Source organism: Fonsecaea multimorphosa, assembly GCF_000836435.1.
Source record: "Fonsecaea multimorphosa CBS 102226 unplaced genomic scaffold supercont1.9, whole genome shotgun sequence".
Taxonomy (NCBI): Eukaryota; Fungi; Ascomycota; class Eurotiomycetes; order Chaetothyriales; family Herpotrichiellaceae; genus Fonsecaea; species Fonsecaea multimorphosa.
In genome coordinates, this window is record NW_015971643.1 from 101997 (window position 1) to 123189 (window position 21193).

The 21193-nt window shown below is 50.6% G+C and overlaps 10 protein-coding genes across 10 annotated transcripts; 8 read left to right on the forward strand and 2 right to left on the reverse strand.

Annotated features, from left to right (window-relative positions):
* Nucleotides 1-1210: 1210 nt before the first annotated feature.
* On the reverse strand, nt 1211-2661 carry Z520_05194 (uncharacterized protein; the record flags this gene model as incomplete). Its single annotated transcript, XM_016775697.1, has 3 exons — nt 1211-1554; nt 1632-2361; nt 2425-2661. 3 exons carry the CDS (start codon nt 2659-2661, stop codon nt 1211-1213), a joined length of 1311 nt encoding a protein of 436 aa, XP_016632856.1.
* A 1124-nt stretch (nt 2662-3785) lies between these two features.
* Z520_05195 (uncharacterized protein) lies at nt 3786-5775 on the forward strand (the record flags this gene model as incomplete). The annotated part of the gene is made up of 8 exons (XM_016775698.1): nt 3786-4045; nt 4122-4196; nt 4256-4349; nt 4415-4582; nt 4638-4684; nt 4742-5192; nt 5252-5623; nt 5683-5775. The coding sequence occupies 8 exons, from the start codon at nt 3786-3788 to the stop codon at nt 5773-5775; spliced, it is 1560 nt and encodes a 519-aa protein (XP_016632857.1).
* A 597-nt stretch (nt 5776-6372) lies between these two features.
* Z520_05196 (uncharacterized protein) lies at nt 6373-8192 on the forward strand (the record flags this gene model as incomplete). Its single annotated transcript, XM_016775699.1, has 4 exons — nt 6373-6615; nt 6692-6964; nt 7016-7570; nt 7617-8192. The coding sequence occupies 4 exons, from the start codon at nt 6373-6375 to the stop codon at nt 8190-8192; spliced, it is 1647 nt and encodes a 548-aa protein (XP_016632858.1).
* A 696-nt stretch (nt 8193-8888) lies between these two features.
* On the forward strand, nt 8889-9961 carry Z520_05197 (uncharacterized protein; the record flags this gene model as incomplete). Its single annotated transcript, XM_016775700.1, has 4 exons — nt 8889-8994; nt 9040-9617; nt 9661-9764; nt 9808-9961. 4 exons carry the CDS (start codon nt 8889-8891, stop codon nt 9959-9961), a joined length of 942 nt encoding a protein of 313 aa, XP_016632859.1.
* A 1772-nt stretch (nt 9962-11733) lies between these two features.
* On the forward strand, nt 11734-12883 carry Z520_05198 (uncharacterized protein; the record flags this gene model as incomplete). The annotated part of the gene is made up of 3 exons (XM_016775701.1): nt 11734-11761; nt 11825-12590; nt 12643-12883. The coding sequence occupies 3 exons, from the start codon at nt 11734-11736 to the stop codon at nt 12881-12883; spliced, it is 1035 nt and encodes a 344-aa protein (XP_016632860.1).
* A 600-nt stretch (nt 12884-13483) lies between these two features.
* Z520_05199 (uncharacterized protein) lies at nt 13484-14481 on the forward strand (the record flags this gene model as incomplete). The annotated part of the gene is made up of 3 exons (XM_016775702.1): nt 13484-13531; nt 13591-13711; nt 13769-14481. The coding sequence occupies 3 exons, from the start codon at nt 13484-13486 to the stop codon at nt 14479-14481; spliced, it is 882 nt and encodes a 293-aa protein (XP_016632861.1).
* A 218-nt stretch (nt 14482-14699) lies between these two features.
* Z520_05200 (uncharacterized protein) lies at nt 14700-16461 on the reverse strand (the record flags this gene model as incomplete). The annotated part of the gene is made up of 3 exons (XM_016775703.1): nt 14700-14936; nt 14992-16302; nt 16357-16461. 3 exons carry the CDS (start codon nt 16459-16461, stop codon nt 14700-14702), a joined length of 1653 nt encoding a protein of 550 aa, XP_016632862.1.
* Nucleotides 16462-17005: 544 nt separating this feature from the next.
* On the forward strand, nt 17006-18159 carry Z520_05201 (uncharacterized protein; the record flags this gene model as incomplete). Its single annotated transcript, XM_016775704.1, has 2 exons — nt 17006-17286; nt 17340-18159. The coding sequence occupies 2 exons, from the start codon at nt 17006-17008 to the stop codon at nt 18157-18159; spliced, it is 1101 nt and encodes a 366-aa protein (XP_016632863.1).
* Nucleotides 18160-18659: 500 nt separating this feature from the next.
* Z520_05202 (uncharacterized protein) lies at nt 18660-19671 on the forward strand (the record flags this gene model as incomplete). Its single annotated transcript, XM_016775705.1, has 4 exons — nt 18660-18708; nt 18757-18996; nt 19103-19321; nt 19382-19671. 4 exons carry the CDS (start codon nt 18660-18662, stop codon nt 19669-19671), a joined length of 798 nt encoding a protein of 265 aa, XP_016632864.1.
* A 1048-nt stretch (nt 19672-20719) lies between these two features.
* Z520_05203 (uncharacterized protein) lies at nt 20720-21187 on the forward strand (the record flags this gene model as incomplete). Its single annotated transcript, XM_016775706.1, has 1 exon — nt 20720-21187. One exon carries the CDS (start codon nt 20720-20722, stop codon nt 21185-21187), a length of 468 nt encoding a protein of 155 aa, XP_016632865.1.
* Nucleotides 21188-21193: the final 6 nt, after the last annotated feature.

Sequence of the window (21193 nt, forward strand, 5' to 3'; positions counted from 1 at the left end):
TGAGTCGATGACTTCCCGGTGGAGCTGCGCTCGGCGAGTCTGGCCCCGGGGATAACATCACCGTGGCTGCGCAGGGAAGTCACTAGGCAGGCTGACTACTAAGGAGAGATGGTCAACGGTGCACATGGAACGTCCACTGGCAAGCGAGTGTACGGTTTGTGCTGGGCAGCAAATCTGAAAACGCTGTGCCTCAGTTCAACTTGCCATTGTAACAATCTAGCAAGAGCGCGGAGGGTCATGACTATTGGGCTTGGGTGTATATGTTTGAGTACGACCTGCTAAATTTTCTAGTTCTCATGACGCTGGTAGCCGGCTTTGCGGGCAAAGGCTGACAGCGTTCTGGCCACAGGCGGGAGACAGCTACAGAGGAAACGGAGATCGAGGGTGCAAACTAGGGAGTCTATCGGTCAGTGTGAGGCACTTTAATTTCTCGAAGCCTGACGCCGTGTCTCAAGATAGTCTCAATGCGCCGTGTACTACGATTGTAACATACCTAGGTAGAAAGATGAATCTCTATTCCTGAGGAACTGTCCCACCCTGAAAAGACTATGTATACAAAATACCCGGCATATATATGATGTTTGAAATAATCGAGAGGGAGCAGATGGCACGCGGGACTGTATGACATATCATTCAAGCTATTGAATTGTACAGCTGATTGCCCGTACCGCACCGATTAAGACGTAGGCGCGTACAACGCTGGTAGAAGGTGTGGGATGGGTACCTAGCTCGCTAGGTACCGAGTACTGTAGGTAGTGTTAGGCATTGAGAGTGGGTCATGCTATCGCTCCCGCTCGGCCACAACTTCTTTTGACCTGCCAATGTATGTTATTTCAACCTGATTCTCAAAACATTCGTCAAACATAACGCTGTCTTTGTGTGTCTGTGCCGGATCGCTGAAGTTATCAAAGGATGGGCTCTATCCGTATTTCCCACATTACAATGTCCAAGACAGGGCGACTCAAGCCAAGGCTGCCACGCCGTTGTAGCACACAATGCAATCCTCTGCTCTCATTTTGCATTGGCTTCTGTTACCCGCCGTCCTCTTTCGCCCACATGTGCTACCACGGCCACGTTGCGGGCTCGACTTCACATTGTCAGCACGGGATGCAAGATTGTTGATTTACGTCTGACAGCCGCTCAAACTCCTGGAGAGAGTCCAGTCAAGACATTGTCATGCTCGAAACCCCTTGCGGCCCGACTCGTGGGTTCATGCTTCCGCAGCGGAAATGAGTCTGGCGCCATGTTCGGTGCTGGGAGAAATGTCCAAGTAGTCCTTTCCGCGCGAAATCAAATCCTGGAGAAGATTGTACTCCATAACCCACTTCATCCGATCGCGAATGACTGTCGGATTGAATGTAGGAGTGACCTTGGCAACATCGTCGGCGCTTCCCAGCTTACCTGCATCATAGCTCGTCGTAGTGATTTTGTCAGTCCTAGGCTTTCGCAGCGTCTGATAGAATTTTAGGGCGCTTTGTAGGTCGTTGTCTTTCCAGGTCCTGAGAATCGTCGCCAGCGCGGCACCGGATTCAATGGCCATACAAGTCCCCTGGGCTGAGCAATGACCAGTGTCAGCATATCCAGGATCAATTCACCTCCCCCAAGAAAAGGTAGCAGGGAAAAAGTCGTACCTTGATGAGGAAGAGTAGAATGCACGGAATCGCCGACTAAAACGATCCCAGAATCCGGTCGGGTCGGCGACACCTTGAACCATGTGTCGACGGGCTTTCGCACGTACAAGGCTTGCTTCAACATTTTGCCGTCGGGAGACGCGGCCTTAAGAGCGGAAATGATGTCTTGGGCCTCGCTTGTCCAGTCTGTTATATGGGCAGCGAAGTGGTCAATTTCGTCCCGGATAACCCATTGCTGGGCTGTCCACTGCGCGAGTGGCTCCGGCATAAATGCAACCACGCAGATCCGCGCCGAACCGGACGCTTCGTTCCCGTTTGGGAGAGTGAGGATATGCTTGTGCTTGCCCCGGAAAATAACTACCCGCCTTAGCATTTCTGCGGTGGCTGGTGGGAGGTCCTTGTAGTCGATATAGGTGCGATAAACAACTTGCCCAGAGTAGACCAGCTCATCGTCCAGTCCCAGGTGTTTGCGCACCTGAGACCGAATCCCATCACATCCGACGATGATATCGGCTACGGCGACGGTTCCATCTTCGAAGATCACTCGGTATGCCGGCCCGTGTTCCTGGGGCTCGATGGCAGAGAGCTTCTTGGAAAGGTGCAGCCGGTCCGCCGGAATCCGATCCTTCAGCACGTCCAGAAGATCGGCACGGTGGAGTTGACGCGAGGCCGGCTCACCCCATTCATCGATCTGGCCCAAGTATTCGGCCGTCTTCCAATCGCGGTACTCCTGTTGTCTCAATCAGCAGTGGTTCCACGAGTGAACGCCCCCGGTCCAAGTGGGCGGGCAGACCATAAAATGAGGAGGATCACTATTGGATTTCCAGAGCATCTTCTCTTTCAACCCATACGAATCGAGGATGCGACAAGCGTTTCGCGTGATGTCGACTCCCGCACCGACTTCAGTGAACTCCGGTGCTTGCTCGTATAGATGCACGTCGGTCAATCCGGCGAACAAGGCTGCATTCATGAACGCCATGCCTCCCAGGCCCCCGCCGATTACCACGATCTTTGTGTCTGCAAAACCCATTGTGGACCCGAATTTATTCTGCGCCGGTGGGTTTACAAGTTGTTTCAATTGTCGATGGATGTCAAGTTTTTGTTATGAGGAGGCTGGCTAGCTTGACGCCCCTTACTTCGAGTATGATTTAACTTACCCCCATCCTTTCACCCAAGTGCCCCCGTGCCCCCCGCCCCTTGGACCTCCACTTGTGGCAGCAATTGGGACAGACAAGATCTGTCGTTTCACACCTTTGGCATTCGCCAACGTCCTGATAATTAACCACTGCTCTTACCGCACCTGATGAGCAGACTCCTGGACGCTACGGCTGGCTGTATGCAGGTTTGTTATCGTTCGAGATCGTTATCAGTGGTCCCAAATTTTCCTGCTACTATTCACTTATGGCAATGGGACATGACACGTACCGAGAGGAGTTCCGTATCGGTTATCGACTTTCCTCGGATCTGACCTTGTCCTCGTCAGCTAGCACTACGACTCGGCTCCGCCAAACCTGCGCTGTGACAGATTGACCGACCAGGGATATTAAGAAATGCCACCACAGGATTCTTTGGCATTGCATCAACGCACGTGATGTAGGCTTTGGGCAAGTCCTGCGTACTCTATTCTCTATAGTGGGCACAGATCTATGAGAGACTAGAGTCACGGGCATGTGTTTGTGCTAGGTCTTGCTTCGCCCTCATTGGCCTTGGTAAGTTCATTAGAAGAGATCGGCACGCGTTTCTGTCATCTCCCTACACAGTCTAGCTAACCTACACTCTTACGCTTTGGTCAAAAGTCGGCTGGAGGGATGCGTAGAGAAGGATGATGGTGGAAAACCAAGATTGAGTATCGAGATTTGGAGCAAGTACTTACCACAGGCAGTTCTACAATGAAGCCAGGGTGTCGGGTCTGTCAAGGTCCGGGATGGCGTTTCTTATCGCGCCTCTCTCGTGATAGTTCACCCCCACTCCTGGGTGAGAAACCATTCATTAACTGTCTGCTTGGCCATCACAATCCAGAGCGTAGAGCGCTATTCAAAGAGTTCCGAAGTTCCCTCGCGGAGTACAACCTCTCTCTGTGAGAGCCCACTGTTCATCCTGCATTGTTTTACAATTGTGGCACATAGTGAAACTTCGGCATTGAGAAGAAGCCAGATGGAGGACCAACCCGAGAAAGCTTGTCAGTCTGTTCCTGCCAAGGACGCAAGATTGTCTACGACCGAGCAAGGAGTCTGTATCGACTACAATGTCACGTCTGTCCTGGCGACCAATCGTCTACAACGGTTTGCTAATCGACTGGACGCCGCCGTCGGTGTGGAGGCCAGGGGTATCGAGCGTGTCGACCCGGAGGCTCGCAACCAGAAATGCACCCTCTCCGACTACCTTGCGGTCGGAGTCATGTGGTTCAGTATCAAGTACGAATGACAGAAAATTGGGCATATCTTTTGCCAGACTTGAATCGGATCGCACTGACATCTGGGGTGTCCACAGCTGCACGGCGAATCAGTTGACCTTGGGAGTCCTTGGTCCAGTTGCATTCGGTTTGGGTTTCGTGGACAGCGTACTGTAAGTGGGCTCGATTCCCTTTTCCAGGCCGGCTAGAAATGGTCTGCTTATCACCTCAGACTATGTATGTTTGGCACTATTTTCGGCTCATTGTGTCCGGGATATATCGCAGGGTTTGGACCGCTCTCAGGCAACCGGACGTTGGTTATTGCTGTAAGTTCTCTACACATGGTTCGATGCTGACAGCTTTTGGAGAATGCGCTGGCTTATGATCACAGCGCTACTCGATGGGCTGGTGGCCCTCTAGGATATGTGTCCTCTTGAATTTGGTCATCGAGGTCGGTTACGGTTTGGTCAACTGCGTGGTGGCCGGCCTGATTCTCTCTGCTGTCCATGGAGGAGGCATGTCCGTCATTGTCGGTATTGTCATCTCGGCCTTGATAACCGTGAGAAACTCTTCCTGCGGGCTTCCCCAAACCAGAGCTGACGTGCCCGGCATAGTGGGTCATCACTATCTTTGGTATCCGGTGGTTTCACATCGTTGAGAGGTAAGTAGATAACCCCTCGTTCATGGCTCCTTTACACTGACCCGATGCCATCTGAAGGTGGATTGCGATCCCAGCTGTCCTTGTACTGTTTGTCTTGATCGGATGCGCATCTCCCCATTTCAATACTGGCTCCACCTCCAAAGGGTCAGGTGCAACGTTGGCGGGCAACCGGCTCAGCTACTTTTTCTTGACCGCGAGCGGTCCTTTGGGCTGGACTCCAGCGGCGGCCGACTTCTTTGTTTACTACCCTGTCTCGACGTCGCGGCCCATGATGTGCCTGATGACTACATCGGGCATGACTTTGGGGAAGCTTCTGATCGAGTTTCTGGGCATCGGGCTCGGTACAGGGATGACGACAAATCCTCAATGGGCTGCGGCCTTTTCCAACTCCGGATTGGGTGCTCTTGTTGTGTCGGCGTACTCTCCGTTACAAGGGTTTGGTAAATTCTGTGCGGTGATCCTTGCACTCGGGATCGCAGCCAACACCATTCCAGCGACTTATGCTGCGGTAAGGCGGTTTACTTGCAGTTCGCCATTTTTCTAAACTTTACTGATTGAATCTCTCAGGGTTTAAATTTCCAGCAGTTCGGTGGCCCATTCGTGAAGGTCCCTCGGTCAATCTGGGTGACCGTTGCTTCAGCGATCTATACCGTGTGCGCAATTGCTGGTCGTCAGCACCTGCTGTCGATCTTCTTGGATTTTCTCAGCCTGATCGGATACTGGGTGATTATCTGGATCGCGATTGTCCTAGAAGATGAGTTTATATTCCGGCGCAAGACAGGGTTCAACTGGGAACACTGGGAGGACAAGAGCAAGTTACCTGTGGGTGTCGCCGCTTTCATCAGCTTCTTGATTGGCTGGGCTGGTGCTGTCCTCTGTATGAATCAGACCTACTTCCAAGGGCCGATCGCCGGTCTGGTAGGAGAGTACGGTGCAGATGTGAGTTCGTTGTGTTGGGGGTTTTAAACCCATTTGACTTGGCTAACACTTCGCTACAGCTTGGTCTTCCGGTAGCTTTTGCGTGGACGGCGATTTGCTATCCGCCTCTGAGATTACTTGAGGATAGGATCCTCGGTCAGAGAAATGAATAGGATGGAGACTTGAGTCGCATGGTAAACGAGAAAGACAGTGTGCGGCTTAGCTAGCTCCTCAGAGCAAAGTGAACTACAGAAACCCATTAAACCAGAAGACTGCAAACGTGATATTTGCAGCCTTCGGTTTGGGGTCCCTGCTAAGATTGCGTTCAAATGACGCCGCATCGTACCGCCGAGTGAGGACATACAGTATTATGCCTACATAGGCTCGCGGTCCCTAGGTATTCTTCACAGGACAGCGTCCCACCGCGATACAGCCCATTGGGGCAGCCCTAATCGGCCCAATAGGCTAGACTTCCGGCCAGTGGAGCGTTCCAAAGAGGGATCCGCAGCTACGCCCGAAAATGGGGTTAGTACAGTACATGTAAAGTGGGTCGGTCAGCCCTTCGGCATCGAGGTCCCATCCTTTCCCCCACTCTTGGTCGGCCCGGGGTCTTTCGATGCTTTGTCACAGCGTCGTCCAATTTCCGCGACGACCGGACTGACCTGTCAAACCCTGCTTGATATTCAGTACGCTCTCACACATCCTTGCCAAGGACCAACCTGGCGACTGGGGATGGGGTGTTGAACGAGACATAGAGATTAGAGTCCACAATGTCTTCCATGCCGTGGCAAGAAGTGGTCCGACAAAAGTGTGAAACGAGAAAAGATCTGGTCGAGGCCCATCTCAAGACCATCAACGGCGAACACGATAGTTCTGTTGGCATCTGTGATATTGACAACATCGAGACCTTGACTAGACTTCTGGCCAGTGGAGAGATCACGGCCCGTGATGTTGTGCAAGGTTATGTCCGAATGTGGGAGAAAATCAGTCTCGCCAAGTTTTCTCTGCTGACAGTGCGAAAAGGGCCGCAGAGACACATCAAAAGGTTGGGGTTTCTGATCTCGTATCTGGCAATAACTGATGTCTTAGACAAACTGTCTGACTGAGGTGTTTTTCGACGATGCTCTGGTCGAGGCTGATCGATTGGACGACTACTTTCGACAACACAAGAAGTTGATTGGACCCCTACACGGCGTGCCGATCACTCTCAAAGATCAATTTGACGTCCAAGGCGCCGACTCGACCATCGGGTACGTGTCGAGGGCGTACAAGCCGGCGAAAAAGGATGCCGTTGTCGTACAGGTTCTCAAACAAATGGGTGCCGTCATCCTGGCCAAGACCAATCTTCCCCAGAGTATAATGGTAGGACTGAGAACAAACACCGGTTGGTCAACTTACTTACTAATTGCCCAGTGGTGTGAAACGGAAAATCCTCTTTGGGGATTGACGACGAATCCCAAAAATCGCGACTTCACCCCCGGCGGTTCGACGGGTGGTGAAGGTGTGCTTCTCTCAACCAAGGCGTCCATGGTCGGATGGGGTACCGACATCGGCGGGTCGATACGCATTCCCAGTCACATCAACGGACTTTGGGGGTTGAAACCCACGAGTCCAAGGTTACCATATCGCCGAGTTGCGGTGTCGACAGAGGGTCAAGAACACGTTCCTTCTTCGGTCGGGCCGATGACGAGGAGCTTGTCATCGTTGTGCACGGTGATGAAGTGTGTACTCGAATCAAAACCGTGGACATTGGACCCAAAGGTCGTCCCCATTCCTTGGAGACAAGACGTTTGCGACGAGGTTCAATCTCGACCGCTGACCATAGGTGTCTTGGTCGACGATGGAGTGGTTAAGGTGCACCCACCGATAGAGAGACTACTAGGTGAACTTGTGGACAAGATTCGAGGTGCAGGACATGAAATTGTCAAATGGGATCCAACTGGCCATCGAGAATGTATTGAAATTATGGTGAGCAGCCCTGTCTCTTTGTCCACACAATTCTGACCTCGCTTAGGACCAATTCTATACGGCCGACGGTGGTGAAGATGTGCGACGTGAGGTGGAAGCCGGAGGAGAGCCTTTCATTCCACATGTCCAAGCACTCGTCAATCGCGGCAAAGCTATTTCTGTGTACGCGTATTGGCAACTGAACAAACAAAAACTGGCCGCCCAAAACGCATACAACGACAAATGGAGTTCCGTCAGAGGACCGTCGGGTCGCTCGGTCGACGTGGTGTTGATGCCGACCATGCCTCACACGGCCGTACCCCATCGAACTTGTCGATGGGTGGGATATACCAAAGTTTGGAATTTTCTGGATTATCCGGCGTTGTCATTTCCCGTGGGAAGCGTTGATGCGGCGATCGATGTCTCTCGGGAGCATCAACCCAGAAACCCGTATGACGAGTGGAATTGGAAACTGTACAACCCCAAAACGATGCACGGTCATCCGGTTGGGTTGCAAATTGTCGGACGTAGATTCGAAGAGGAAAAGGTGCTGGGGGTTGCCTCGGTGATCGAACGACTTTTGTTAGACCGTGTCACTTCTCCCATTCATGATTCCAGCTTTCCAAAAGGTGGGGGAAACTGACGATCAGCACTCTAAGACAATGTGTAAAGGATTTCCCATTTTCACTGGTGCAGTCAACCGCAGAAAGGGCGGGACAAATTTCCCGGACAGTCCCACGATGTGCACTCCTCGTCTCATATTACTTCGTATGGCCATGTAATTGGCGATACTACCTAGCCACCAAGACAAATACTTCCACACCCGGCCCCTTTTCATTTGTTAATTTGGCCGTCGATTGAGCCTCATTCACAATCTGTATTTCTGATGCATTTGGAAAGAAGATTCGAAGAATCCCCAACAATGCTTCGAAAGGTCTACTTGCGCGTCTCGTGCCTTCCAAGAATTATGTAGCGGTCAAGATCTGCCAACCGTATGTTGCCAGGTAAAGAAACTTCCTAGGCACCCCCATTTCTGAGAAGGTACTATACTTCATCCGCGTGCGCAGCCGCTCGGAAACGATCCAACTTTCGAAGAATTCATAAGGGCGAGAGGTTTGACCGTATGCCGGCTGTTGCCTGCTGAGATCCGACGGCCATTGGGATCAACGTGATTATTTTGACTCAAGCAAGGTTTGATAACCGTCACTTTTATTATCGGGGGTTTTGGAGTTGCCAAACTTTGGCCACTTCTGTACTTATGCTATTATCGTTGTGGTGTTTGTAGATTCAATAACTCGAGGTACAATCGAGGCGGTGATCACTTCAAACCACAACCACCATGGGAAAGAAACGAGTTCTCGTCAGTTATGGCGTGGACATTGATGCCGTGGCAGGATGGTTAGGGAGTTATGGGGGAGAAGATTCCACCAGCGACATCAGCCGAGGTGAGACGTCGAACTGCTCAAGGGCAGAGGTACTTACACAATCAGGTCTCTTTGCCGGTACCCATGGAACTCGAAGACTGTTGAAACTGTTTGACAAGTACAACATCAAGGCGACCTGGTTCATTCCGGGCCATTCGCTGGAGACGTTTCCTGAAGAATGTGCTATGGTCCGGGACTCCGGGCATGAAATCGGTCTTCACGGGTATTCTCATGAGAATCCATCCGAAATGACGTTTGAACAACAAAAGCACGTTCTCGATCACACGTTTCGCTTACTTACCAAATTCTGTGGTAAACCTCCACGAGGAAGTGTAGCTCCTTGGTGGGAAGTGAGTGAAGCCGGCACCGAGCTCCTACTTAGTTACGGCATCGAATACGACCATAGTATGGGACACGAAGATTGTCAACTTTACTGGTTACGAACCGGCGATCAGTGGACCAAGATCGATTACAAGAAAAAGGCCGCCGAATGGATGAAACCGTTAGTTCCTGGGAAAATGACCGGCCTGGTCGAAATTCCTGGCTCGTGGTACATCGACGACCTGCCCCCAATGATGTTTATGAAGAATTCCGCCAACAGTCATGGCTGGGTCAATCCTAGAGATATCGAAGACATATGGAAGGTGAGTCCTTTTGATTTACAATATTCCTGGTCTGACTGTCCAGGACCATTTCGATTACTACTACCGAGAGTACGACGAATTCGTTTTCCCAATGACCATTCATCCCGACGTTTCTGGAAGGCCTCATGTTCTTCTCATGCATGAAAGGTGAGTCATTATTCCTGTAAGTAACCGGAACTGATGTTGGCAGAATCATCGAATATATCAACAAACATGAAGGTGTCGAATGGGTCACCATGGAACAAATGTGTGATGATTTCAAGAGCAAATCCATCCCAGCAGAAGGTGCAATTATGCCGGCCCCGCCAGGAGAAATCCTCAAGAAACCGGCCTTGATGGACTGAGTTCTAGAGGAAAGTAACCTTTACAAGAGGTCAAGACTATGAATACACACACATGTCAATCAACCGCTGATATGTCGCCACTTGCATCTGCTTGTCTAACTTGACCAATTGTATTATCCCCTACAAACTTAACAACGTTTTGTCACAAGGCACTATTCTCATACGTAGCCCCTAAAGAGCTTTTCGACGAGGCTTCTCTTGGGCGGCCCCATCCGTCTCTTCCCATCCCATTTTTGGTATTTGGCAACGACGTCCTGGACAACCGCTGTGCCAGCTATGAAACACTAGTCAGTCGGTTCAATGTGAGAATCTGCCAGGCACAAAATCCAACGCCTGAACATCCTCAACGTCAGTATCCAGGCTATCCGCGAATGCCATATGCACCGGGTCGCTTTCTAGATAGTAGTGTTTGTCTCCCTCGTTCTCGAACTCCATGACGAACGCATGTGTATACTTTCCCTATCAAACGACCGTCAGCTTGTGACGAGATGCAAAGATGTGCTGGCCAATTTACGATGTGGGGCCCCCCAGCTGTGATGTCTCGTCCTCCGACAACTTTTTTGATATATGTCCGCTTCGTGACAGGATGAATGCACTTTCCTTTCAGCGCAAGCATGCGGCCACATATATCAAGGACTGTCTCTTCACTCGAGGTGGCTCTGAAGGCGAATAGAACCTATATCACCCCCCGTCAACTTTAGCCGGACTTTCCGTTTTGCTTGAGCTCACCAAGTGAATGACCGCCATCACGGAATGATCTTCTTCGATAACCTGGACGACTGAATTATTCACGCCTTGTCAACTACCCACGAAGGAGCATGATGTTTGTTAGAAGACGCACGCCACGCTATGACCCGTCACCAGGGCTCCCAATGAATGATTTTAACCAGTACCAACCGCTGAAACCCAGATTCAAGCGCTACGGATCTAATTACGTTATATAATCTGAGTAGCCAATGTTGGGGGCTAGGCCGCTCAATCCAAATCTAGTAAAGGTTGCTTCCACCCCTATTGTATATTCTGTCAAGGGCGACGCCAAGCTCAAGCATCTGCCTCGACGCCAGAATCTACTGCAATGACCTTTTCTGGTATCAATCTGTGATGATTGACCCGCTCGCTTTCACTGCTAAGTTATGAACATTATGTTGGTTCCTTGGAAAGGCAGCAGGAGTGATATCTTCCATATCCTGGCACTTGAGTTCCGGTTGGCACGTTGAGTCCACTCGGCGTCGGACTGGGTTTCTTTGACCAGACACCTCAATGTGGCAATATGGATCTGGCTTCACTGCGCGAGACCGCGAACGTAAGCATTTGACAGAGCCGAATCTTCGTATTGTATTAGATAAGACCGTCCGCAGATGAATTCAGATTGCAATGAACTTGAGTGATTGCCACCCTTGAATCCTTGAGACCGAACACCTCCCAGCCCACGATTGTGATGTAATTGGGTTACATCCAATTACATGGAAACAGAGGCTGTTTGATGTCTAAAGGAGTGGTCATGGTCCTACAGACTCAGAATCTGGTTCTGGGCAAACAACAGGAGTGGGGGTGACGCCGTAGAGGTCGACCAATGCAGCTGTGGGTCTGCCCAAGTAAATCCATCCGAGGTATTTCGACTGTTGCATCTCACCCCTGGAAGGAGGCTTTATGTATTATCATAAATGTATTTTCTTCCGTTGGGATGACGCCGTATTGAAAGCCGACTCTCATTTGTCCACAACACCCAAGGGAGTTCTCAAGTCTACGGCTTTCACGCCAGCGGTGCAACCATGACAATTTTCATTACTGGAGCCACAGGTCAGCTCATGGACTTCGGCAGACTATGGCATGCTTGAGAAAACCAACTGACGTCTATGACAGGCTATATCGGTGGCGATGCTCTCAAGGCGATAGCTGATAACTTCCCGGAGGTAGTCTCAACAATTACGGCCCTTGTGCGAAACGAAACGCGAGGAGCCGCTTTGCAATCCGCCTACCCAAACATTGGCATTATCTACGGCTCATTAGACAACACCTCGTTGATTGAGATGGAAGCGGCTAAAGCTGACATCGTCGTCAACCTAGCAGATGCGGATCACGTTCCCGCCACCAATGCCATTGTGGCTGGCCTCAAACGACGTGCAGCTCAGGGCAAGCAGTCATACTTGATCCACAACAGCGGGACCGGTATCTTGATGTTCAAGGACGTGGAAACAGACAGGTATGGCGAACACTCGGACAAGATTTTCGACGACTGGGAGGGCATCCAGGAGGTTACTTCTTTGCCGGATGCAGCTTTCCACCGCGAGGTCGACAAGATCGTGCTAGCTGCTGGAGAGAACACGCTTATCAAAACAGCCATTGTATGTCCACCAACCATCTACGGCATCGGAAGGGGCACCGGAAACCAGCGCAGCGCTCAGATTCCTATGCTCGCTGAGGCGATCCTGAAGAGAGGCGCAGGGTTCCAAGTAGGCGAGGGCAAAGCCAATTGGACCAATGTGCATGTTTTCGACCTGAGCAACCTATTTGCGAAGCTGGTCGGGGAAGCCTTGTCAGGCCAGAACAAGGCTACCTGGGGCGCTGAGGGTTACTATTTCGCACAAGGCGGAGAACATGCAAGTGCAAAATCCTGGCTTATTTCCATGTACACAGGGACTAATTTGAATGAGACAGGTCTGGGGTGATATTTGCCGGAGAATCACAAAGATTGCGGCGGACAAGGGCTTGATTCAGAACAATCATGTCGCCAAGCTATCTCCGGAAGAAGTCGAGAAGATCACGGCATTTGGGTCGAGGATTTGGGGCCAAAACAGCCGATGCAAGGCAATCCGGGCTCGGCACCTCCTTGGGTGGTCAAACTCACAGCACAGCCTGGTCGACGAGCTCCCGACGGCCGTTGACTACGAGGCAAAAAGACTTGTCTCGACCAAGGCCTGAATCACCAGAACGCGCTGCAGCACTACTATGGTGATAGCACGAAATCACCCCAGTCGTCAGGCGATGTAGTGTTTCCCCATAGGGGAAAGGGTTCTGATCCCAGATGAAAAAGAAAAAGAGCATTTTATGTAGCTATCCCAATCCAAGAGATATGGACCCTGTAAACTTTGGTCCTGCTCCAGGCGTTCCAGGCTTTATGCGGTATCTCGACGTGTAAAATGTGATGACTGGCTTATCTCGTTAAATTTGGTTTAGAGGTCCATAAAGCATCGACAATGGCGATATTCCTAGCTTGGTGGTCATGTTTGGATTCAAGGAAACTCGGTTCGGGCGCGCAGAGTGGTACAAAATGACCTCGCGTGGCCAAAAGTGGGTGATGTGGGTCGTAGATTTCTTTTCGAGCTCCACCCTTGCACAATCGATAAGCTTGCAGTGAGATTGGGCGCAGGTAAGGTCTGGCGTCGTATGTTATCGCTGCCGCGTCAATCAGATTATTCCTCTTCAGTAAGCGTTCTGCACATCGCCGTCGGTTTTTAATGGCCCCAAATTTGGATATTCTCTTCTTCCACCATCCTCGATTTCCAGGAACCCAATTCAAATATGCCGATGGAATCTGTCAAGCTCAGAGACGAGAACAAAATCCCAGTTGTGAGAGGGTCTTTAGTTAGTGCAAGTTTATGAAATGTAATACTTACCAATTCTTCCAGTTAGCTTTCGGAGTCGGAACAGCCCATCAAAAGAACGAAAGCGGCGAGGTCGATCGACAGCTTGTCGAGAAGATAAAAACAGCCATTTCACTAGGGTATTATCATCTCGATGGAGCCGAATGTAAGAGTTCGTGGTGTCGTGAAAGGTTTGAGTGTTAACAATCTTGCCAATCCCCAGTTTACGAAAATGAAAGAGAACTAGGCCTCGCGATCAAAGAGTGCGGAGTCTCTCGTGAGAATCTCTACATCACCACCAAAGCCTCGGTCAAAGATAACGTCGGCCCGGACGTGGTAAAGGCGATCGAAGGGTCTCTTGAGAGACTTGGTCTGACCTACGTAGACCAGTATCTGATCCATGCTCCTTTCTGGGCGAAATCGGATGAAGAATTGCAAACAAAGTGGAAGGACATGGAGACCGTGTACCGGAGCGGAAAGGCGAAGTCGATAGGTATTTCCAATTATTTGCTCAAGCATTTGAAGGCTGTTTTGGAGACGGCGACAGTTATTCCAGCGGTGCATCAGATCGAGTTCCATCCGTACTTGCAACACCAGGAGTTGGTTCAATACTGCAGGCAGAAGCAGATTGTCCTCTCAGCCTATGCGCCCTTATCAGCTGTGGTTAAGGCCAAACCAGGACCGCTGGATGATCTCTACTCGCAACTGGCTCAAAAATATAACGTGACGGAGGTCGAGATTGCGTTGCGATGGGTGATGGATCTCGGCATGGTCGCCATAACGACTAGTTCTCGGGAAACGCGCTTGAAGCAGGCTCTGAAGAGCCTTGGTTTCCGCTTGACTCCAGGCGAGGTGGAAGAGATCTCACGGCGAGGTCTTCAAAAACACTACCGCGGATTTTGGCTCGAGGAGCTTGGTCCAGACGACCCGTCATGAGTGAATAATGGTTATGTGTTGGCAGGTAGCCCCGAAGCATATGGAATGAGTCAATGGGTTGTCCAACAATAAAAAGCACATATGTGGCACAAAAGTGACTAGTGAATACTGAACAGAGTAGCCACCACATTTTGCCTTCCTATCATAGCTGTAAAGCAGCACAATTTGGGGGTTCATGCGCGACTTTCCACATGCCTCTTAACATTTTCTCACATTCTTCATTTCTTTGAAGCGGACTCGAGAACATTTTCTTCCGGCAAGTTCAGGAGCCACTCCGGATCCCTTGCAATCATGAGACAATCGTAGCTGCGAGGTACATTGACCAAGCCATAATAGTCTGAGAAATCCCGCATGTCCAGAGGTGGTTTTCTACCTCCGGGACCGGCATCTTGAATCCTAAATGCAAGGACAGTCCGAATCAACAGTCCATACATCATCCGGTTTGAGATGTTCATCTAAATGGTTTCAATCAGTATGCTTACTTTCCCATTCAACAGCAAGAATACTCACGGCAGGACATTGTCGAGCTCCAGCACCAAAGGCCAAATGTGGCAAGGCGGAGTTGTCTCCCAGGAATCTTTCCGGTTTGAACACACCAGCGTCCGGGCCAAAGGCAGCAGGGTCCAAATTGGCTTGTTGTCCGTTCATGATAATGGTGATCCCCTTGGGGATGACAAAGTCTCTGTATGGAATGTCTTTGGACACTGCACGTCCCTGGGCAAATGGAGTGGGAGCGTAGCATCTCAAAGTCTCCTTGTACATCGAAGTAACCAAGGGCACAGCTTCCTCTCGAAAAGCATTATTCCAAGCTGCTTCCTTGTCGCCACCGTAGACTTTGAGAATAGCATCGAGCAATTTGGGCTGAAACTTTTGACCTTCAGGCGTGCTGAGCCATGCGCACGCCATATACATGCCCGAGGCGACTGTTTCGGGAGCTGCCTGGAGTAATGAAACACATGTGCCCCGAATTTCCTCGAGACTCAGCTTATCTTTACCCAGCTGGGAGACAATGCAGTGGATCTCCTCACCTTTGGCCACCTTATCGAGATATTGTTGATAAAGAAAGTCCAACTGGACCCGACGACGCTTCTCGGTCTTGACCACCTTCGTCTCACCCCGTGGAATGGCTCGGAGGAGTGGCACGTAGTGAGAGAAGTCGGCGGTGGAGGACCGAATTTCGGTCAAGGCCTGAACGGATTCCAGCAACTCGGTGGCAAAGGAGTCGTCAATGTCTCCCATACGGGCGCCATAGGTCAAATGCAGAATGAGGTCGTACACCACTTGCTGGAAATACAAATAGAGATCGATCGTTTTCTGGCCATTTTCGCCTCGCTCATAGACCCGTCTCATCATCGCAACAGACGAGGGTTCCAGAAGAGAATAGTAGTCGGGCCACAAAGGTTTGCCCAAAGCTTTCATAGCTGAAATGCGGCAGCGTTTGATTTGGGGAGTCAAGGGAGAGCTGGAGATGTCGACGCCTAGTTTGTCAATGAACCCTGGGGCAATGTCAACCAATGTCATGAGTGCGCTCTTGTTGGATAAGGCCTTACCGGGCTGCCATGGTCGGTCACTCAACGACGTTGATTGACCAAGCCAAAGATCCTTGATCGGTTCCCAGCCATGCACGATAATAGCTCTTTGACTGCCCAGCCGAATCTGATAGATGTCGGTCTTGAGCTGCTCAGCCCAGCGAGAGAAGATCACTGTGTCGTTGCGTTTCTCCCTCCCTCCCAATGGGCCCAGGTGACCAATGAAGGGTTTAGCACCGGGCACTTCTGGAATTCCTTTGACTTTGGGGATATCGGTTCGATAGGCTTCCCTCTGCGGCCAAAGTCAGGTTTCCTCATTGTTTCATGAATCCAATGCCGTTCTTACCAGAAGTGCGAAGAACCCGAGGAGCAGACAGCAGGCGATGCTTAGCACAAAGGTGTCTTGTACTTGAAGTCTCTCCTGGATGGCATCGGTCTTCAAAAAATCCATGGTCAACTGTAGGGTTGGACAGTGGCTCGGGAGACGTTCTGATGGTTTCACAATCGAAATATAGGATCCATGACTGTTTCATTCCCTCGCCCTCGTGTCTGAGCCTCCGATAACAGCTCTAGCATGCGCCAGACGGATGACGGCTGATCCGCTCCAAAAGTGGGGGCAGGAGAGGGCGTGAAAGTCGTACAACACTTATGGCCCCGTCCCGCCCGCCACCGAGACAATACCGTACGTCGTCGATGGTGCAGAGACACCAGAAACCGTGGCCAACAGCCGTCTGCACCAGAAGGGATACCATGTCTAACATCTATGGTGCTTGAACAGCCTGACCGCTTGTAGAGTGATTCAGAATATGTCTGTTATCGGGGATTTCGGATACAGAACAGTCTTATTAACGCCACTCTCCTCCCATATCATAGTTATAGCTCGATATCCTGACGTCCAAATCGCCCAATTCTTGTTACCACACTCCCGCCAACCAGATCAATGTCTACGAACAACCCTCGTCGACACAGCTAGGGCGAGCCGCTTTGAATTCGCGATGGATATCGTTCTTCAAGTTGCAGATACTCTCTTGCTTGATCGTATCTACGCGGCTCTGCTTCCGATCAGCCCATCCTCATTTCCCGAGCCGAAAGTTAACGAGTCGAATTCCCTGCCTTTTGGCTCTCAAGAGGCTGCTTCGCTGTTGCCGCAGTTCAAATACACTTACGAGCCGGCGTCCAAATACCTTCATTTGGACCCAACCGAGTGGGCCTACAAAAGCTCATGGCCTCGGGATACCGTATACAGACAGTTCGTTAGCCTGTTCATGATAACGTGGTGAGTTCCTACGTTCGTGTCTCTCGTAATACTTTCACTGAACGATTCTCGAGGCTATTTGGGTCTGTCCTCTATTTCGGTTTCGCCACGCTCTCCTATTTCTTTGTCTTCGACAAGGAGACGATGAAGCATCCGAAATTCCTCAACAATCAAGTGCGCAAGGAGATTGCCCAAGCGTGCCAGGCTATGCCTGGTATGGCTTTCCTAACTGCGCTATGCATGCTGGCGGAAGTGCGTGGCTATTCTAAACTCTTCGACCAGCCTTCCGAAGCCCCATTTCCTTGGTACAACTTTCTCCAATTCCCTCTCTTTATCCTCTTTACCGATTGTGGTATATACTGGATACATCGGGGCTTGCACCACCCTCTAGTGTACAAGACCTTACACAAACCACACCACAGATGGATTATGCCAACTCCATTTGCGTCATATGCATTTCACCCCGTCGACGGCTTCTGTCAGTCTATACCATACCACCTCTTTACCTTTGTTTTACCCCTCCAAAAGGTTGCCTTTATTGCACTCTTCACCTTCATTAACTTTTGGACGATTCTGATTCACGATGGTGAATTTTACGCCAACAACCCTGTAATCAACGGCGCAGCGTGCCACAGTGCTCACCATGCATACTTCAACTACAATTACGGTCAGTTCACCACACTGTGGGATCGACTTGGCGGTAGCTATAGGAGGCCCAACATGGACTTGTTCCACAAGGAGACGAAGATGGGGAAGCGAGAGTTAGATCGCCAGACCGAGGAGACGGAGGAAATTCTCAAAGAGGTCGAGGGTCAAGATGACCGTGACTATCTCGTTGAAGAGACAGAAGAGAGCAAACCACGATGGAGGCGAACTGGACGAAGCGGGCGTTAGGCTCAAGGAGAACTGACTCAGGTGAAGAAGGGTCTCGATGTGGACGAAAAGGTACTTTTGTGTCGTGGTAATATCTGCAAGGAACGGATCGTCTTGTGGACTCACAGTCGCTCTGACGGGTCTTCACGAGGCTTTTAGAGCAATGTCGCTGCATTCTCTCCATAGCCAGCCTGATAGATTCAGGTACGATTACTCGTACAACAAGGGTTTTAGGTTAGTCCCCCATCTTCGGCCTTGACTTGCAAGGATTGGCGCAAAGTTTCCTACCCGAGCTCCAGCTCTGGCAAGTGGCAAAACGCCAGGGAATCTGTCTGAGACTCGCACCTTTTAAGCACTTCTATGTACTGCGCTGTTGTCCTTGAGCTTCCTTGGCCACGAATCTTTCCCCACATAAGTTGTATCGCGCAGGCAGTGGTGCACCTTTTAGTTCTCCAATGCATTGACCACGCCCGAGACGTTTCGAAAATCCAAAACACCAACTCTTCTGTCACTGTTGCACAATGCCTGGACTATTTCCAGGTGTAGCTCTTGTAGTCGGTGCTGCTTCTGGTAAGTCGATCAGTCTGCTCGATTTCTGCTTATTGATTGTTGTTCTAGGCATCGGCAGGGAGATTGCACTGTCCTTCGCACGGGAAGGCTGTCCGTCCATCACGTTGGCAGACCGAGATTCGCACGGCCTAGCTGAGTCGGTCAGATTGATTGAAGAGCTCGGACTTGACCATAACCCTTCGATTCTGAGTGTGATGGTTGATGTCTTAAAAGAGGAGGACATTGACCGACTGATAGCTCTCACCGTCGAGAAATCGCATAGAATTGACTATGCAGTGAATGCGGCAGGTAGGTATTGCATGCATCTCCCTGAAGACACCATCTTCTGGGTGAAAAATATTCTCATTTGCAATATCTTTAGCTCTGAACTATATTGACTTGCGTGATCCGACAGGAATTCTCGGCAATTCCAGGACCTCGACTCTGACTTCGGTTCATGATTTTGATCTCATCAGCAACGTCAATTTTCGGGGTTGCTGGCTGTGCTCGAGAGCCGAGATCTCACAAATGATGAAACAGGAAGAGCTCGAAACGCATGACGGTCGACCTGGGAATAGAGGTTCGATTGTTAACATTTCCAGTCAGCTTGGGCTGGTTGGCAGGGAGAACTCTGGTCAGCGACACGCCCTGATCCAACTCCGTCGTAGACTGTACTGACAATAAAGCTTCGCAGCGGTATATTGTGCGACCAAATCCGCTGTTATTAGTATGACGCGGGCAGATGCCGTCGATTGTTCTAAATTCAACATTCGGATCAACACCGTCTGCCCTGGGCTTGTAGCTACGCCCATGTTGAACGGTTTCGACGATAAAACTTTGCAGAGAGATATATCCGTTGCACCTCTGAAGCGAGCAGGAACTCCGCAGGAGATCGCAGATGTCGTGCTCTTCTTGGTAAGTACCAAGGCTACGTTTGTCCAAGGGGCAGCCTTTGTGGTAGACGGTGGCTATACTATTACCTGAATCAAATGTGCTTCCTGATGCAACCTCCGTCGAATGGACTATCGCACAAGATATGTGACTGTTCCGCACAATTAGAGACATGGCCTGGACGAGTAGGAACAAGTTTCCGAAGAGAGTTGTGTGATTTCTGTGCTTTCCGATTCCATACATTGTTCACAATTGGCCAGATGGTATGCTGAGAATCCCATGAGGTTATGAGATCGCCGAAAAGTGCGAGAAAATAGTGGAAGTCATACGCCGCTACGTGTCTTGACTTCTTGCTCCGTTGTGACGAGTGATCATGCAAATAGGTATTCACTTACCTAGTTTGATGTCCGACGATGGCCTAACCGTTAATAAGCCGCGACGATCCAGCCCTGCAAGGGCTCAGTCGCTGGATAATGCAAGGCATGAGCCCTAGAGATGATAGATTTGGCTTTATCGTCACCACGGTTATCAAGGGGTCGGTTTATCGGTTCTAGCTCTTCTATAAAGGTGTAGACTGCCAACGGGTTACCAGGTTTGGGCAGGATAAACACTGGGTCGTACATTCCATAATCATGTGGGTAAATCCCAATTGGTTGTCAACAGGACCGAGCCTAGATAAAGCCAAACTCGGTTTGGCCGGCTTGGTTAGACTAGCTGGGGCAGGGTTCCTTATCAGTGAATCTGGCCATGGTCAAATAGATCCGTCGCCCCCATTCTTGGTTCTTCCCCATCGATTTTTCAATCTACCAGAGGGCCAACCACTGTGACAGACAATCTAGCCAGGAACGTCCTCAACTGGACGTTGGACTCTCGCTACCATGGTTGGTGTCGGCTCTACTGCACCGTCATCGTCCGCGACACCTCAGGGGAAAAGGTTCACCTGCAGTTTTTCAGGTTGTGGAAGAAGGTGAGATCATGTCCAGCATATCGTCCACTACATTGCAGCTGCAGTTTAACTCTGCCCTTCAGCTTCACCCGAGGCGAGCATCTTCGAAGACACGCTCTCAACCACGAAAAGGACCGAGATACGTGTCCAAGGTGTGCGGTAATCTTCACCAGGCCCGACCTTCTCGCCAGACACATGTCACGTCACGCTCAGAAAGATGAAGAAGCTGGCGGGCCTGGGTTGGGGGTTCTAGAGACACGAAAGAGATCTTTTCGTGACGCAGGTGGTATCATTGTGACCCGACCACGAAAGAAGTCGCAGAAACGCGAAAGCGCGCCGGAATACCCCAGTAAGACGCGAACCCTCCAACTGGGCCAGGATGCATTTTCAGTCAGCGAGAGCGAGCCACAGCAGACTATGTCTCCGCCACCATCAGAGATTCTTGAAATCTCGCCCCAAGCTGCCTCGGTTTCGGAGGCGCATTCTGGGAACAAGCATTCAGACCAGCTCCCGGATTATGACGGATCATGGCTTCTTGACAAAGAGCATACTGAGCTGGTATTCTCTCAAGATACTGCCCAGTCGTCGCAACAAGAAAAGGTCCAGGATCCAATTTCTTTGGATGGCCTCTTTTACGAGGGCACAGGCAAGAGCTACTTTTGACCTCCT